The following is a 16625-nucleotide window of genomic DNA, read 5'->3' as shown; positions in this document are numbered from 1 at the left end:
TTAATAGCTAAACGATTGGTAGCTTGCAGGTAGGGTAGAGGAAGAGCGCCAAAATGTATACACTGGCTCGCTAACTTACTACATTGCAATGAACAGTTTGATCTCTATGCTGAGTTGCTCCCCCCGCTTCCAGACTCAAAGACATCTGGCAGCCACTGACTGCATATTTGTTACACCATTTGTTATCCTACTTATTGCACAGAGCAATAAGTAGGATAATACTGATGAACCCTAGCAGAACATTTCATGGTTTGCTACTGTACCTGAAATGATTGTGAGAGATTATTATACATTTTCGATGCCTCCTGGCTGAGTGTCTCCCGGCCCTCCTGCAGGATTAGGACAGTGCATGGAACTCCTGGCCATCTCTGCTATGCAGTGCTGTAGGTATGCGCGCCTTCCCATGAATTAAAACAATTCCTAAAAAACGCTTGTGTTATACAGTGCCATTAATTTTTCTGCCTTTGTTTTGTTTTGCTGTTTCTATTATGAACATGGAAAAAATAAAGACAATAAAAAAGTCTACCAGTCGTGATACTGAAGCGCACTTCTATTTAGATGACACATTATGGTATGCTGTATGCTGTGGTGTGTGGAAGCAAAATGTGAACAACAGCTGAACAGACAAATGGATGACGTGTGTGTCTCAAAGCCTCTCTATGTATTTTTTTTACTTATGATTTCTTTATTGTACAAAAATGGCAAGACGTCTAAAGCTGGCTCTAAGTCAGCCTTAAAACTGGAGTCTTGTTTACTCATTTTGTATTAATAAAATGTAAGTGCCTGCAATTTTACTGCCGTGGCAAGCCTTACACAGCAACCCTGCAAAAGACCGGCGAGGGTCATTTAACCTTGTGGTTGGATTTCATTTCAACATTCATACCTAATGCACATATGAGTCCTTAAAACTGGTTTTGGTAGAAAAGTTGACTAATATTGTTTAGAGTAACGCAAAATATCAATTCCCCACATCACGCAAGGAAAACAAACTACAAAGCTGAAAATGTCTTTAAAATATGAGGCACCAACAAAAGAGTGTTACCCCAACACTTCCTCAAACAGTAACAGCTGATCTTGTCCAGTGCTACATTATTTAACAAAGTTTTTTAGTTTTAGCAATAAATGCTCACGGAGCTAACCTTCGAAGATTTCCTGCGGCTTCTTCTTGTCCAAACCACTACCAGCTTATCCGGCTGCCTGAAAAAGACAAGAGTACATTGTTTATTTCATATGATAGGGCACTCTGGCCTCCACAACAAGAATAGCGTTCTCTGTATCGAATACATCACAAAATATTTTGTCAATAACACTACACTTTAAGGTGTGTCCATCAAGGTGCGTTATAAGCTCGTCTGTTAAAAACCAAGCAGCAGTTAAACACACTTGACCAGAGATTTATGTTTGGGCTTTTTCATTAGTTTGGGCAAACGAATGGTACCATCACTTGAATATCTAAACCTCCTACATCCTGTTTGGGCAGAACAAACATAAGTCGATAAAACGGTGGCAGCAACTACCAGTGGACAAGGTTTTCGGCAAGGTCTCTTCTTTATTCAGGGTTTTATAAATTCCACTTTGGTGATAAGTTTACCCAAATGTTCATGGTCCTCTACTCTAACCCACTTCCTGGAGGTCATGCTAATGGAATATTACTGTAGCCCTTTCCCCTTTGCCAGGGACCAGGCCACGCTGCCACATATCCCCACTGCTATTTCTTTAATCACACGGATCAGTTCTAGAAAGCATCAGTGTGAATGATAGAATTACAGCAATTTTATTTGGCTTAGGCAGTTGCAATGCGGAGGCATATGTTGATGAACAGTATAACACTTACATAGACCTAAGACTTCCCAGAATCTGCCCAGCAACCAGCTAGTGGACCACTTAATAAGTGAAGGCCCAGCAGATCCTCATTCACTCTCCTAGTCCCTCTCCTCAGGCATCCTTTGTCGCTACAGCCACACCAGAGGACAGTCACAGGCCCACTCTTCTGTTCCACAGCATTCCCTTGTGCCTTCGATAATTTTACTGATGCATCATACCAGCCAGCAATAGCGCTACCTCTGAACTCCAGGGGCTCGTAACTTCAACCAGAAATATTAGTGGCACCACCTTAAGTCAAAAGTCGTCAGCTGTAGGGGAGGGGTGCCTCAGACAATTTCCACAGTCACCGGCTGCAAGGATAAAGCCAAGAGTCAAGCCAGCAGAAGCAGGTCCACCTCACGCACTCCAGACTGTTTCTGAATGATCACTCATAGGTCTCCTGCTGCCAGTCAGGTCAGGTCCCCTGGAGATAAGTCCTCACTGAAGTGGACATGCCCTCCCTGGAGCCCAGCAAGCTCCACCCTAAAACATTACTTTTAATTATGTAACCACGGATTGTTGTGTAGTTCGTTTGATGTTTTTTTTCCATTTTATTTGCAAAGACCCTTCAAATTATTTGAAGAAAAAGGGATCCAAATACATTTCCTACTTAATACATGGTTTTCGGCACTCAAAACAACTATATAACAAGGCGTGTCTGTAAATGACGGTGCTTCAATGTGTTGATATGTAACACTCTGTATGTGGATAACAGTGCCTGTGTGACTATGCATGAAGGTGCTTCACTAACAATGTGTGTGTCACCACACACATATGTATGATTGTATGTTTAAGAGTCTCTCTCTCTCTCTCTCTCTCCTAGCTCCTGCACCTTTTTAGCTACTGATATCTCATAGCTTCAATGGTTACTTCCAATTCGCAAGCAGTATGAAAGCCTAAGCCCGAGTGTGTATGAGAGAGAGAGTTTGTGAAATAAGTTACTGTGATAGTGTACCTCAATGATGGTCTCTAGTCGACTTTTTGTATCCTGCAGGTACCAGACCATCTAATTTACATGTCTGAATCTCATATATCTGGCTATCGGACAACGAGTCATTACTGTTTGAGGAGAGTCAAAAAGGGACAGACAGTAATGTGCTACAAAGCAAGATTGTTACTTTACTTGAAGTCAGCAAAGTAGTCTAGAAGAGTGATGCATTTCTTTTACCCTTTCTAAATTGCATTAATCATTTTTCCGATGACAGCTTTAGAGCTCAAGCAAACTTTTAGGTACATAGTCAAGTGCTGAGCACAGCAGCACTTACTGCGACCCCTGCCCAATTTTGGCTCCCACTCACTTTCCAAGCAAGATTACTTCCCTCTTTCTGTAGCCAAGGACATGACAGGTGAGTCACTGGAACCACTGCTGGTGCTGCAGAGGAGAAAGCTGAGGCACAAGTTGGACTGGGCTGTAAAAGGCACATTAATATAGGATCACACATTGGTGGAGCAACCATCACACTAGCTGCTGGCAGAGGTTGGGCTGACCCACAGAGCTGACAGGCTGGAAGAGCCTTAAATCTCATTTGTCATTAAGAGTGCAAGCCAATTAGACCTAGCGATCGCACAGGTCAACCATGTTAAGCAGAATGCAGTTGGAAAGAAAAGAGTAGGTTGGACGTGATAAATTCAACCACCCAAGGTCCTACTACTACACATGCCAACACTTTGAAAGAGGGACAAAGTCAAAAGAAATCTGGGAATTTGATTTTCACCACTGACGAACAAACATTAAAAGAGGGTCGATTTTATGTCGGAGAAAGCTAAAATATAGCCATTTTTAAAATTACAAATCGGGAGTATCCTGCCTGAATCAGTTGTTTTGCCAAGTATGCACAAGTCATGATACAGATGTCAGAGGGCTGCATTCAAAGACTTGCTTTCACTTCTTGGTGGCCAAGAACATGGAGTGCCTCTGAAGTGGCTATCTACTTTTATCTGACCAGAAAAAGGTCATACCTTCATGCACAATGCCAGATGTGACTTTCCTTTCCACAATTCGCGCACTGCAGGGAATAGTACCGACATGGGTGTTGTTTGCTGGTATTTTCCAGGAAGTTGGAACACTATAACCTGTACCCTTCTCAAATCACAGGGTGTTTACATTTCAATGTACTTGTCGATTACTGTATGTCAAACGCATAAATAATGCTTGTAAACTGTCAAGACACTCTCCACTTCACACAACTCTGAGTTGTATCATCATAGTAACAAAGGTTACTCTTTGCTGTGTATAGATGCCGCTGACTTGACCTGGTTTCACCATTTACACAGGTCTCAACACTTGATCACGCAAATACTTTGATTGTCGCTCAAACACTCACGTCGGTTCGTCGCTTCGTCGCTTTTACTTGCACCAACCTCATTGACGCCTTACATTTTGCGTGAATTATTTATTTCCTTGTTGTAGTCTCCTGCTCCGGCAAAACCCTGCTCTGTTTAGCGGAGAGTACGTGAGATTTAATGGAGCATGTGCTCAGTTTTTGAGCCTTGGGCTCTCCTAACAAAACAAAAAAATGTATTTCGTAAAATGTATGTGTTCGCTTGTCGCTGTTCTGTGTTATTTTTAGAACGTGTATTAAGTGCTGAAATTAGAGTACTGGGGATTCTCAGGAAACGTAAAAGAAGCACTTCAAAATAACAAATTACTTGCAAACCAAAATAATCCCTCCCCGTAAAAGGCATACACTTCAGAAATGTACTCATTAATTTACCCGTCTATAATGGAAAGATTATAGAACTGTTTGTAAATAATGATAAATTGTAGAGGGAACTGAACACGTGGAAGGGACATGCCACAGATCATGTTTCTCATTTGAAGGTGGGAAGAGATGTGTAGTTGGACTGAACCAACTTTGAAAAACAAAGTTTATTATTACATTTTGAAGCCTGGGCTTCAGTTGTATTTTCCACTGTACAAAATTTCCGAAATAGACTCAAAAGGAGAATGGATACCATGAGTTCAAAAGGCTTATGAGCCAAAACAGAACAAGCAATCCTTAAATTCTAAAATATATAGGGTCCCGAGCAAGACAGTATTTGGAGGAGCATATAGAAAGGACGCTTAACCTGAGAATTAGGGAAAGAGAAACATTATTTCATAATTGTTATAGATGCAAATCACTGCCAAATGATATATGCAAAACTGTAAGTGAGGGCCTGAATTGTCCAGGTAGTAGCAAAAAGACGACGTCTACCTACTGTGCGTGGATTCTGGTTTACATCCTACCGGAGTCTCCTTTCACAAAGCCGGGCAGCTGCCCTTGCACTGTTATCTGGTATGCAACATGCCCTAAATGGCCAAAGCTTCACTCCTCACGGATCAAACGAACGGTCTCAGCCACTGGGACAAGGGTATAAGGTTGGGCCATTGGGTGAGAGGGAACAGCGAGAATCAACTGCCTTCCTGTCTAGTCTGTAATTTGGGAAAATGGAGAGGAGTGAGACAGTGGAACAACATAAGGAAACTGTCCTTCTTGGCCATACACAAATGGAGCTTTCCCCATCAAGGAGGCCACCTGACAGCAGTCCCATACTCTTGGAATGCAGTCCTACTCTGGTCTCCAAACACTACTAATTGCAGGGCTGCTGCCTCATCGTGTAAGTCCTACAATCAAAAGCCGTCAATTGCTCATCTTGCTTTAGCACCCGTGATTGCCTCAAGCTCTCTGTGCAAGTGTTGGCTTACCTGTATCACAGTGCTCAGAAAACTAAATGAATACATTCCTAAACACACATATCCCGTGGCAATTATTCTTTGTATGAAAAATAAAGATGCCAATGTATTTCCAATTTTTGAATTAAAAATAAAAGTTCGATGTAAGAATACGTTAGTCAACTACCTATTGTGGGAGGGGGGATGCTGCGATTTGTGATTCCTTGAAGTGCAAAGAGTCAGAACATGTATAGTTTTGTTAGGATTGGCTACAAAGATGCACTCTGCTACTATTCTACAAAGACTATCCAACAATAAATACTACAAAACAGCCACTTTAAGTGCTCCTCTCTATGTACTATAGATGCTAACTGTCCCCTCTCCACACGTGCCACCCACACCTTCACTAATGGTCCTTGCCAACATTCAACCCTTGTTAAATGTATGGGATAAGACCTTAACAGAAGCATGAAAGAGGGAGGATTAACGATTGTTTTGGTCTAAGTTGGGAAACTGAGGACTTGTGGCTACTGACAAACATGTAGCCAAGATGATGCCCAAATGATTGCGCCGTTAGTAGTTGAGCTCAAACACTCCTTGGGTAAAACAGAAGAACTCTCATTGCACAATTTAGCTTACAGAGTGCTGGTGCAGACTACTGGTGCAAGAATCCCCGTGCTGTCTGAGGCAAAATGACACTTCGATGATGACTGCCAGCAGCCCACCCAATGTGGCAGTGGAAAGCAAAGGAAGCAGGTGATATTAAAGAGAGCCCAGAGATGGCTCAGCAGCATAAGCATGGGCAGCCCTGGCCCATGATCCTAGTGGTAATAGATAACAAGTGGTGAGCAACAGGTGCTTAGCTTTTGAACTCGCAAAACTTTAGAATGACCTGTACAGTGCACCCTTGCAGTAGCAACTTGCTGCCAAAAGAACAAAGATCCAGCAAATACACTCCTTCACCGGGGGAGTACATGAGGCAACATGAGACAGGAAGACCCTCGTTTGGGCCACATATTTAAGGGAGAGGTTCTCAGCATTGACTGACTGAAAAGCTTGAGTACATCAGTATTCAGAACTGATTGAGGAATGATAAAAATTATGTCGCACACTAAGAACCTAGCCAAACTAAGCAAGATGATATACTTGAACATGAGTCATTGAGAGACAGTGCTAATGGCTGGAGATGGATGTGGAGAATCTCAAAAACAAATTGACGGAAAAACAGAGTACAGGTCTTCTGTCACTCCCAGGTGACAGCCCCACAATGGGGTACGAAGCGCTGTAGAACAAGTAACACAACTTTATTGATACTCGTTCTGGTGGATTCTCTACTTAAAAGCAGATTCCTCACCTTAAGAATATTCTCCAGGTGTCGGACTGACCTGGAAAAATGTCAAAGCGGTACACCTGTAGGTGGCGCCAGGCGGCTGAATGTCAACTTTTTCTGCTCCAGAAATGACAAACTGCTTCATGTAAGCGATATCAATGTGTGTAGACGTCAGTCTCTTTTGAAGAGTTGTCCGCGCTCTAAAAAGCAGAGCCCACCGGACAATTGGTATGACCAGTGTGCAGATCTCTAGACTGGGACCTTTTTAGAATGAAAAGAAGAGCAGATTCCTCTGAACTGGGAGGTGGGAGGGCTGTGTGGAATCTGTGTTTAGATAGAGTATCCACCAGAAAGAGCATCATCAAAGGTAAGTAATTCGCTTTCCTGACGATACTACTAACTGCAGTTTCCTCACCTTGTGAAGAGATACCAAAGCAGTACATCCCAAAGTGGTGGGTCTGGTGAATGGCTCAGACCATAAAGACCTGAACGACTAAATGGGCTAAATGCCCATCCTGGCAGATCCGATTCTCAAGAGTAGTGCTTTGTGATGCCCATGTAACTGCCTGACTGACATCCAGGACAGGCAATCTGTAAGCCAACGCAATGGTAACAGCCTTGGTCCTGGTGGACTCAGCCCTCAGGCTGCTTCTTGGCCATTTTGTAGCAGATCTTAATACAGAGGTCTACCCACCATGAGATGGTTAATTTCTGCACTGTCTTGCCCTTCTTTGCACCACAGAACCCGAAAAAGAGCTGATCGTCCACTTTATGATGCTTTGTATGATCAATGTAAAAACTCAAAGATCTTTAGGGATTCATATGATGGAGGTCTCTCTTCCTTTTTCAAGGGATCAGGTGGCACAAAGAAGGGCAGGAGAGTGATAGTGTGACATGAAAAGGCGTCACCACCTTAGTTAGGAATGCTGCTCGAGTCCTTATCCCTAATTTGTCTGGGGAAAAAGGTTTTATAAGGAGGCTGGACCGAGAGGGCCTGAAGCTCACTCACCCAGCGCATGTGTAGTATTGTAACCAGAAAGACCATTCTTAAGGTAAGGAGGTGAAACAGACAACTGGACACTGCCTCAAAAAACAGGCATACATGAGAAAAGTGAGGATCAGATTTAAGTCCCAATGTGGAATCACAAAAAAGTTTAGGTGGAAATGTATTTTGCAAACCTTTAAGGAATTGCATCACAGCTGGTGAATGAAGAATTGCGAAAAGGCAGCGCACAACGCAATCAGGGTACAGTCTCAGCCAAGATGAGTTCAGCTTTAAGTTGGAATCCTTGAGGCTTGTCCTCAGAAGCCCAAAGATCCTCACCCATTTTGAAGGAACCACTGTGTTGGGACTGAACGTCTCAATGGTAGCCTAACTGCAAGACATACCAAAGGGAGCTGGAAGTGTTGCAAAAATGAACAGTATAGCCTCCCTAAAAACCTCAATTTGCTGCAACATCGTTGACAAACCTGGAAAAGCAGGATGCATCTGGAACACACTCAGAATTTGTCCTCAGGGGTTCGGGAGCAAAACAAAGTGGCCTGTTGATGGACTCGTGTCATACCTGGAGACTGAGAATGGAAGAAGATTCCCATTTTAAATTATTTTTCTTTGACTAACCTGCAGAGTTCGACCACAATGAAGATCTGCCAAGGAAACAACTTCGGAAGTGGGGTAACAGGACCTTACACTTGATTATGACTAGGAACAGTGTGGAGACTTGCGATGTTTTGTGACGTAGAGTTTTGTTTTCGGATCTCGTATGGCCTTCAAGTTCATCTGGGCACATGAGTTGAAAACCTTGGAATTAGGTTGTTTGCAATGCATTGACTGAATGCGGCTGCGGATACACCGTGCTCGTCCTGTGCAAAGCCATGCTTGTGCCCGCCACAGAACCAAATCTATACAGGACACGGCAACCACTCAGGAGAGAGCACAGCAGACAGCCCACGGCGCCATCGTTTGGATATGCTGACAAGTAGTTAGTAGCCAGGCCTGCTATCAGTCATCAGGTACATTAAGTGTACTGTTTTGGATGGTGCATCTGGGGGAGCTTGTTGTACCCATATCAAACCACTCTGGGGGGGCTTTTCGCAACTGTGTCAAACCACTCTGGGGAGCTAGTTGGTGTTCTGACGCTCAGCGGTACAGCAGCAAGCACCCCAGGTGCCCTTCAGGTATTGCAAAGGTGGAGGTCCCTGGAATAGTTAAGATTACTAGATTAAGTCAGCATAAGTTTATTTTTAGTAGGCAGGATGGACCATCTGCTAGTCCAGGTCCTAGCAGAATGTCATTTGAACAGTTTCTGGATTAAATCTTGAGAACCCTGAACAACTCAGTTCATCTACTCATTCTACATCAGGCTTATTACTGACTCTTGATGGAAGAATCCTGTTATGGTGCTTCTGTGGTGGTGAAGGTGGCTATAATAACAACTATAACACTATAAAAAAAAGGATTAGAAAGGATCAAGGAGTCAAGAGTTTGGGGCTCTGGAGGTGGACATTATAACAAACTTAGTTGTGGCGGTCAGAATGCCTCTGATCAAAACTGGCAAACTTACAGCAGCCCAGAGAGACAGGAAGACCAAAGGTCAGCAAAAGGTAACTGACAAAGCTCAGCCTGAAAGCCCATGGGCTGGTTTAGAAAAAAAACTATAGGGGAATCCAGTGACTTAAAATAATAAATACAGGACTGCGAAATATGAGACTGGGAACATCTAAGGCATTGGTACTCACAAAGATTTTCCTGGGAGCCAAAATTTTAACTTGCGATGTGACCGAGGGCCTGCCTTGAGGCCAACAGGATGGTGGTTGTGGTGGTGGTGTGTGGGGGTGGGGTAGGGGAGAAGAATGGGACTTTGGGGGGGGTGGGGGTTAGAGGAATGGGACTTTGGGGTGTGTTGGAGGCAAGGTCTGTTTAGGGGAAGTGAAGCATATACATCTAATAGTTGAACTGCACAATGTGAACCAGAAAACCTGGGATTAATCATGACTATCCCACTTTACAAGACTGTGTGATCCTAAGCAATTGTGTTATTCCACTTTCCCTTCATTATCACTTATAGAAGGACTCGAAAGACAGGACTTCAGGGTGCGTGCTGTAGTAAACTTTCTCTGGTGTTTGATTTAATAAACTATAACGTTATTCAAATATAATAGGATCCCAGGCCACCCAAAGGGTCACTTAACAACTGACTTGCTTCTTAGTTCACTATTGGCACTGTTGCGGGTAAAGGAAGAATGAGTGTTTCAAAAATTCATGGTTAAAAAAGTTATAATTCTTAAAAAACAAAAAGCAAAACAAAACTTCTTAATGCACTGATCTAATCTGATTTACTAAGGTGAAATGGTTCTGCATGTTAATGAAATACACTTTTTGAATTCTTTTTTTTTTTGTGTCCTCATTTCATCACCCATGCTTTGGTTAAGGGGGAAAAGCACAGGCACGGCAGACAACAACGTGCCTCCAGGTATATGATCCATACCTCAGTTAAGCCGTCCCACCTGTTCTACTAATTGTACTTTTCCCGAACGTATGTCATCGATCAAGAATTATTACTTTCTAGGACCTGATCATACCCAAAGCAGCACCCAAAAGGGTAAGGGGGAGTTCTAATCATTGGACTTAAGATTTCAAAAGTTCAAGAGGATGAGACCAAACAGAAAAACCTATACAGCACAAAATAACATACTATTGATAAACATTTTCCCAATACATCCAGAAGTTGTCTTTTCTAGACAGGGGACCTCGTTGTTCCATTGTACATATTCGATTTACAGATGTTTGCCAGTCCAACGCACGGGGAGGAAGAGGATCAATCCATTTACGACATATTTCTCGCCTGGCTAGAAGGATTAATATAAACAACAAATATTCCTGCTGTACTGACAATCTCTGGTACTTTGTACCCTGTTCCCAAACCCCAAACACCACTGTTGATAGATTTAAAACTAAGTTAACATTAAAGATTACCTTTAAGGTACTCTCTATATCCCCCCAGTAATTCAACAACTTAGAACATTGCCAAAACATGTGGATATCGTCTGCCTTGTCTTCCCCACATCTTGGACAGTTTTTCTGAGTTTTCCCAATAGCTGTTAATCTAGCCGGTGTCCAGTAAACCCTATGGAGTGTGAACAAGTGATTTTTCTTTAACCCTGCTGGACTAGTAGTAAGCCACAATACTGAACAAGACTTTTGCCACAATGCTATAACATCTAAAGTTGGAAAAATCGCCCCCCACTTCGACAAGGGAAGGGATGCACTGTTCTCTGCTGTTTCCAACAAAGCATGGTACCACAATGCAACCTCTTTATTAATGATTTTCTGTTTTAATTTCCCTTCCCATATGCTCCTCCCTATTTCTCCTGTTCGTCGAGAATTTACCCAACTAGATATCTGAAAGTACTTAAATCTGGAAACTGTCCCTCCAGTACCTTCCTGGAATGCACACCAACTTAACCATTCAGATCCTTCTATTATCTGACCCCATCTTACCATCCCACTCGCTCTCAAGGGAATTGATAGTTTGTCAATAAAGCATTCAGGAGTACCAGGTGAATCCCAAATGGGAGCCGAACTGCAGAAATAAGGTATCTCTAACGCCCTCCGAAAATACATCCAAACATTGCATGCATGTCTGGGAAGTTTCAAACGAACTTTCTTAAAGTACCTAGGGTGTCCGAATTTATATAAGAAATGATCTGCTCCTTCCTCAAGGTGTGCCGTTAATGCTCTCCAGACTAAATCATACTCTGACTTTTTATTCAATAAGATTCTAATGTTTTTTAATTGAAAAGCCAAATAGTACCTAAATAGGTCCGGAGACGCAATACCCCCCCACTCTTTTTTTCTACTCATCTTTTTCCATGAAATCCTTACTCCCTTGGAAGCCCATACAAATGAGGATAAGTCCCCCTGTAGTTTTTTAAACCAGCTCTTCTTAAACTCTAATGGAATAGTGTTAAATAAAAAGGTACATTTTGGAAGAATGCACATCTTCAAAATGTTAGATCTTCCGATTATCGTAAGAGGAAGAGCGGCCCACGCCTTTAGCAGTTTTTTGGTTTCCCTATATGCTATGTCAAAATTCAATTTAGCTACCTCGTTAAGATCAGTTGCTAATCGAATACCCAAATATCTGATCTCTTGTTTAACTAAGGGGGAAACATAAGTCAAATTCCAACACATTATTTCCGTCTTTTCTGCGTTTATACTGTACCCGGAAAATCTACCAAATTGTTCCATCAAGGCGTTAACCCTAGGTAAAGTAGACCTAACATCACTCGTATATATCATCAAATCGTCTGCGTATAACGCTAGTTTTTTTTCCCAACCCCCAATTCGAAATGGAATAATCTCCTTACAAGACCGAAGTAAAGTAGCCAAGGGTTCAATGTATAAATTGAAAAGCAAGGGAGATAGGGGACAACCCTGTCGCGTACCCCACCAAATCCTAAATTCTTGTGATAATTGGCCATTAACCAGGATTCTCGCTAAGGGGCATCTATACAATTCCCCTATCGCCCTGACAAAAGGGATTCCCAAGCCCACTTTTTCCAACACAGCCCTTAAAAACAACCAATTAACACGATCAAAGGCCTTAGCCGCATCAAAAGTCAAGATCGCCAATGGCGCCTTCTCATGTTCCGCCAAATCTACTGCAGCAAATAACTCGTGAGTTATCTCATGAAGTTGCCTCCCCTTCATAAAACCCTTTTGATCCAAATGAATCAGATTGCCGATGGCTCTCCCCAATCTCTTAGCTAAGATCCCTGTATAAAGTTTGTAATCCACATTCAGCAAGGAGATGGGCCTATAGGAAGAACAAGACGTTGAATCCTTACCTGGCTTTAACAATAAGCAAATTGTCGCCTCTCTCCAGGAATTAGGTATTTGGGGCCCTTCTATCAACATAGAATTAAATAACTCTAATAAGAATGGAATAAGTTCATCCCCCAAAGCCTTATATAGTTCATTAGGTAGACTATCTGGACCAGCTGCCTTTCCTTTTTTCAACGCCTTTAAACATTCAACAAGCTCAGCCTCATTTAACTTACAATTCAATAAGAGCATTTTAGACTCCTCTAAAGCTGGGAGGTATGCTTTATCTAAAAATTCTCTTACCGACTCTTCCGAGTTAACCAAGCTTTCTGAATATATCTCCTGAAAAAAGGATACAAATGCCCCCTCAATCTCTTCTTGCTCCGTACAGATCTGATTCGTAAGATCAGATTTAACTGATAAGATGTGCCTTTTGGAAAGGTCCGACTTAACCTTCCACGCTAACAATTTACTACAACCTTCTCCATATTCAAAGTGTGCATATTGACTACTTTCCCACTTTAACCTACTGCGATTTTCTAAAAAAGCGTCTAAACTAGTCCGAACCTTTTCCTCTTGACAAGACAGCTCCTCTAATAGATCCTTTTTCCCTTCTAACCGTGCATTATACATTGAGACTTGAAGCGTTTTTAATAACGATTCCATATTTCCCAGCTTTTCCCTCTCTTCCCGGTACTTATATGTTGCTAGGCTCACTAACCTCCCTCTTATATAGGCCTTAAACGCATCCCAAACACACCATAGACTTGCTGTACCTTGATTCACATGAAAAAATTCTCTTGCATCTTTTTTTAACGCTTCTACTATTGCGTCGTCTAGGAATAAAGCACGATTAATTGTACTCCTAGTAGTCTTACTTATGACCCTGATGTCCAAGTGTAGTATTACTGCTGAGTGATCTGACAGGTGTGCTATGTTGTGGGCTACCCTTCTCACCTCTGGGCATAAACTTTTATGAATTAAAAAAAAATCTATTCTAGATCTATGCCCATATTTTTTATTGTGAAATGTATATCTATCTTCTTCACCCCCTCTCCAATGCCAAACATCTACCATGCCTAAATCCTGCATCGCTTGTTTCACCAATGCCCTTGTTTTAGGTGAATTTACTGTACCCCGGGGGGTTGACTTGTCCTGAGCAGGGTCTAACAATATATTAAAATCCCCACCTAATACCACTGGGTACCTAGCTGAAAGTAGAATATTAAATAGGTCTTGAAATGGCGTTGGGTCATCAATGTTTGGCCCGTAGTAACCCGCCACTGTGATCCAGTAACCGCATACACACAGTTCTACCACTACCCATCTTCCTCTGGAGTCAACTTGTACCACTCCTACCTTAAACCTCGTAGATTTCTTAATCAGAACTGCCACACCTTTTATAGTGCTAGTTTGGGAAGAGCATACGCTAAATGAAACCCAATTCAACCGTTTAAGCCAGCTCTCCCACTCACTTTGTTGAAGATGGTTTTCCTGCAGTATAATGATCTCCTCCTCTACCAATCGTAAGTATTCAAAGATCTTCCTCCTCCTACCAAGCACCCTTAAACCATTCACATTCCAAGAGAGGAATCTCAACCTTACATTGCCATGCTTAGACATTCGTAGAGAGAAGGAAGAGAAAAGAAGAACACAGAACCCCCCGACCTATTTAGGCAAGTTATGAGGACTTTCTTATTTTTATCATTTTCAACCCACCTAACCCAAAACAAACCCCTACACCCAGTGCCTCCCACACCCACACCCAACACCAACACCCCCCCAAAACCACACCCTCCCACCAGAGGAACCCTCCCTATTTCTACTAGGATAACCATCCTGTTATCCTCAATTCGAACTCCTCATCGGACGGAACTTTCCACTAGATCTTATTGAGACGCCTTAATCTGATCTATAAATGCGCTAACCTCCCCGGGATCTCTCATATTATACATTTTATTCTTCCACATGATACGGAGAGCGGCCGGGAACCTTAGTTGGACTGTAGCCCCAAGATCACGAAGCTCCTGCATAAAGTTTCCCAGTTCCCACTGCCTGTCTAACGTTGCTTTAGACACATTTGATCTTATCCTAAAAGACCAATCCCCCTTGGGGAAAGCTCCAACTTTAAGGGCTTCAGGCAAGATTCTTTCCTTAATAGAGTATGTGTTGAAATTTATCAAAATCCTCCTGGGGTTTTTTCTTCCGGGATTTTTCTTGAAAGGATCACAATGAACTCTCTGAATATCGTCTTCCAAATTAATCCCTGCTATATTAGGGAGGACCTCCTTGATCAAAGCGATCACATAGCCCTTAATGTCTTCCCCTTCCAAACCCTCTGGGACTCCCAAAAGCCTGATATTATTTCTCCTCATGTTGTTTTCCAATGACTCTAATTTATCCTGCAACATCTTTTCTCCACGTTCACTTTTTGAATTCTGAAGAGACTTTTTCATTTTTAGGGTTGCGCCTCCGAATGCATGTGCTAGCACATGCATCTTGCTTGCAAGACTGTTGTGCACAATAAAGGGCTTGGAGCCTGCCTGTCGCTCACCATTTGATGGCTTGCCTGGCACTCTTCTTTAAAGCCTCATAATTCCTCCACTTCTGGCATGGCTTCATTACCGCTCCTCTCTATGGCACAGGGACCAAGCACTGATTGATTCAACTTAATCAGTGCCCGCCCGCTCTTCCTGATGTGATTGAAGTATTATTTTGTTCTTTTTAATTTCTTGTCCCCTGCAAACAAAAGGTGTGATACTGGCAAAAAAAGTGCCCACCACGACAAACAAAATAACAAAGTCTTTTTTTTATTAGTAACCTTATTTTATTTTGCCAAGTCGTCTTTCTCACTTTCCACTTATTTTGTTTTTGCTTGTGGGCGCTCTTCTCAAAAGATGATGATTATCTTGTTTGAAATATTGCAATGATACATTGTTTCTTTTATGTGTAATATATGAAATAATGCTTTAACACACTGGTTCCCAACCTTTTGACTTCTGTGGACCCCCACATTGTCATTACTGGAACCCAGGGACCACCACTGACTCATTATGGGAGCCCGGAGACCCCTCCACTGAGTCATTACTGAAAGCTGGGGACTTAATCTGTTAATATTTAATTTTCTAAGCAGCCGTGGACTCCCTGAGGTGGCTTCGCGGAACCCCAGGGGTCCGTAGACCACAGGTTTTGAACCACTGCTTTAATACATAATCGTGCAGTACACCATGATCCACCCCACTTTAATCCGCCCTATTACAATCCACCCCAATCACCCAACTTTAACTCACACCAATCCACCCAACTCCAATCCAAACCATTCACCCCAATCCAGTCCAGCCCACTCCACTCCACCCCACCCCATACCTCCCAACCCGCGCCAATCTAATCTGCCCCACTCCAATTCATCCCACTATAAACCAAAACAATCTGCACCACTTAAAAACAATCTGCCCCAACCCCAATCTAGTCCAATCCAATCCACCCCACTCCAATCCAGTGAATCGAATCCACTGACCCCAATCCAATCCAACTCACTCCTCTCCACCCCACCCCACTCCAATCCAATCCACCCCACTCAGCCATATCACTGCAATCCAAACCACACCACCCCAATCCGATCTAATCTAATCCACTTGACTGGAGTGTGGTGGATTGGATTGGAGTGGGGTGGGTTGTATTCACTGGATTGGAGTGGGGTGGATAGGATTGTAGTGGGGTGGACTGATGGGTGGACTGGATCAGGGTTGAGTGGGGTGGATTAGGTGGAGTGGATTAGAGTGGTGAGATTTGAAATGCAATGAGGTCTAAACCTGCGGGGAGATGTGGAATAGCTTTCGCACCTATCCCCGTACACCATCCCGCCCATCTGTGATGTCAGCGCACCACGAGGCGCGAAGACATCACATTACTTTCCTCCACTGGTGCAGAGACACAGCAGGCAAAGCTGT

At 42.8% G+C, this 16625-nt stretch overlaps 1 protein-coding gene across 6 annotated transcripts in view; it reads right to left on the bottom strand.

Moving 5' to 3' along the window:
• The window catches only part of EHBP1 (EH domain binding protein 1), a 1526717-nt gene that overhangs the window by 1361117 nt on the left and 148975 nt on the right, over positions 1-16625 (bottom strand). For all 6 annotated transcript variants that reach the window (XM_069234213.1, XM_069234209.1, XM_069234211.1 and 3 more), the window contains exon 2: positions 1140-1197. In XM_069234213.1, coding sequence (XP_069090314.1) covers positions 1140-1197 — 58 coding nt within the window. The remainder of the gene's footprint in view (positions 1-1139; positions 1198-16625) is intronic.

The sequence above is a fragment of the Pleurodeles waltl genome, chromosome 5 (assembly GCF_031143425.1).
Source record: "Pleurodeles waltl isolate 20211129_DDA chromosome 5, aPleWal1.hap1.20221129, whole genome shotgun sequence".
Classification (NCBI taxonomy): domain Eukaryota; kingdom Metazoa; phylum Chordata; class Amphibia; order Caudata; family Salamandridae; genus Pleurodeles; species Pleurodeles waltl.
Note: the sequence above shows the minus strand (reverse complement) of the source record. Positions and strands in the feature narration are given on the sequence as shown.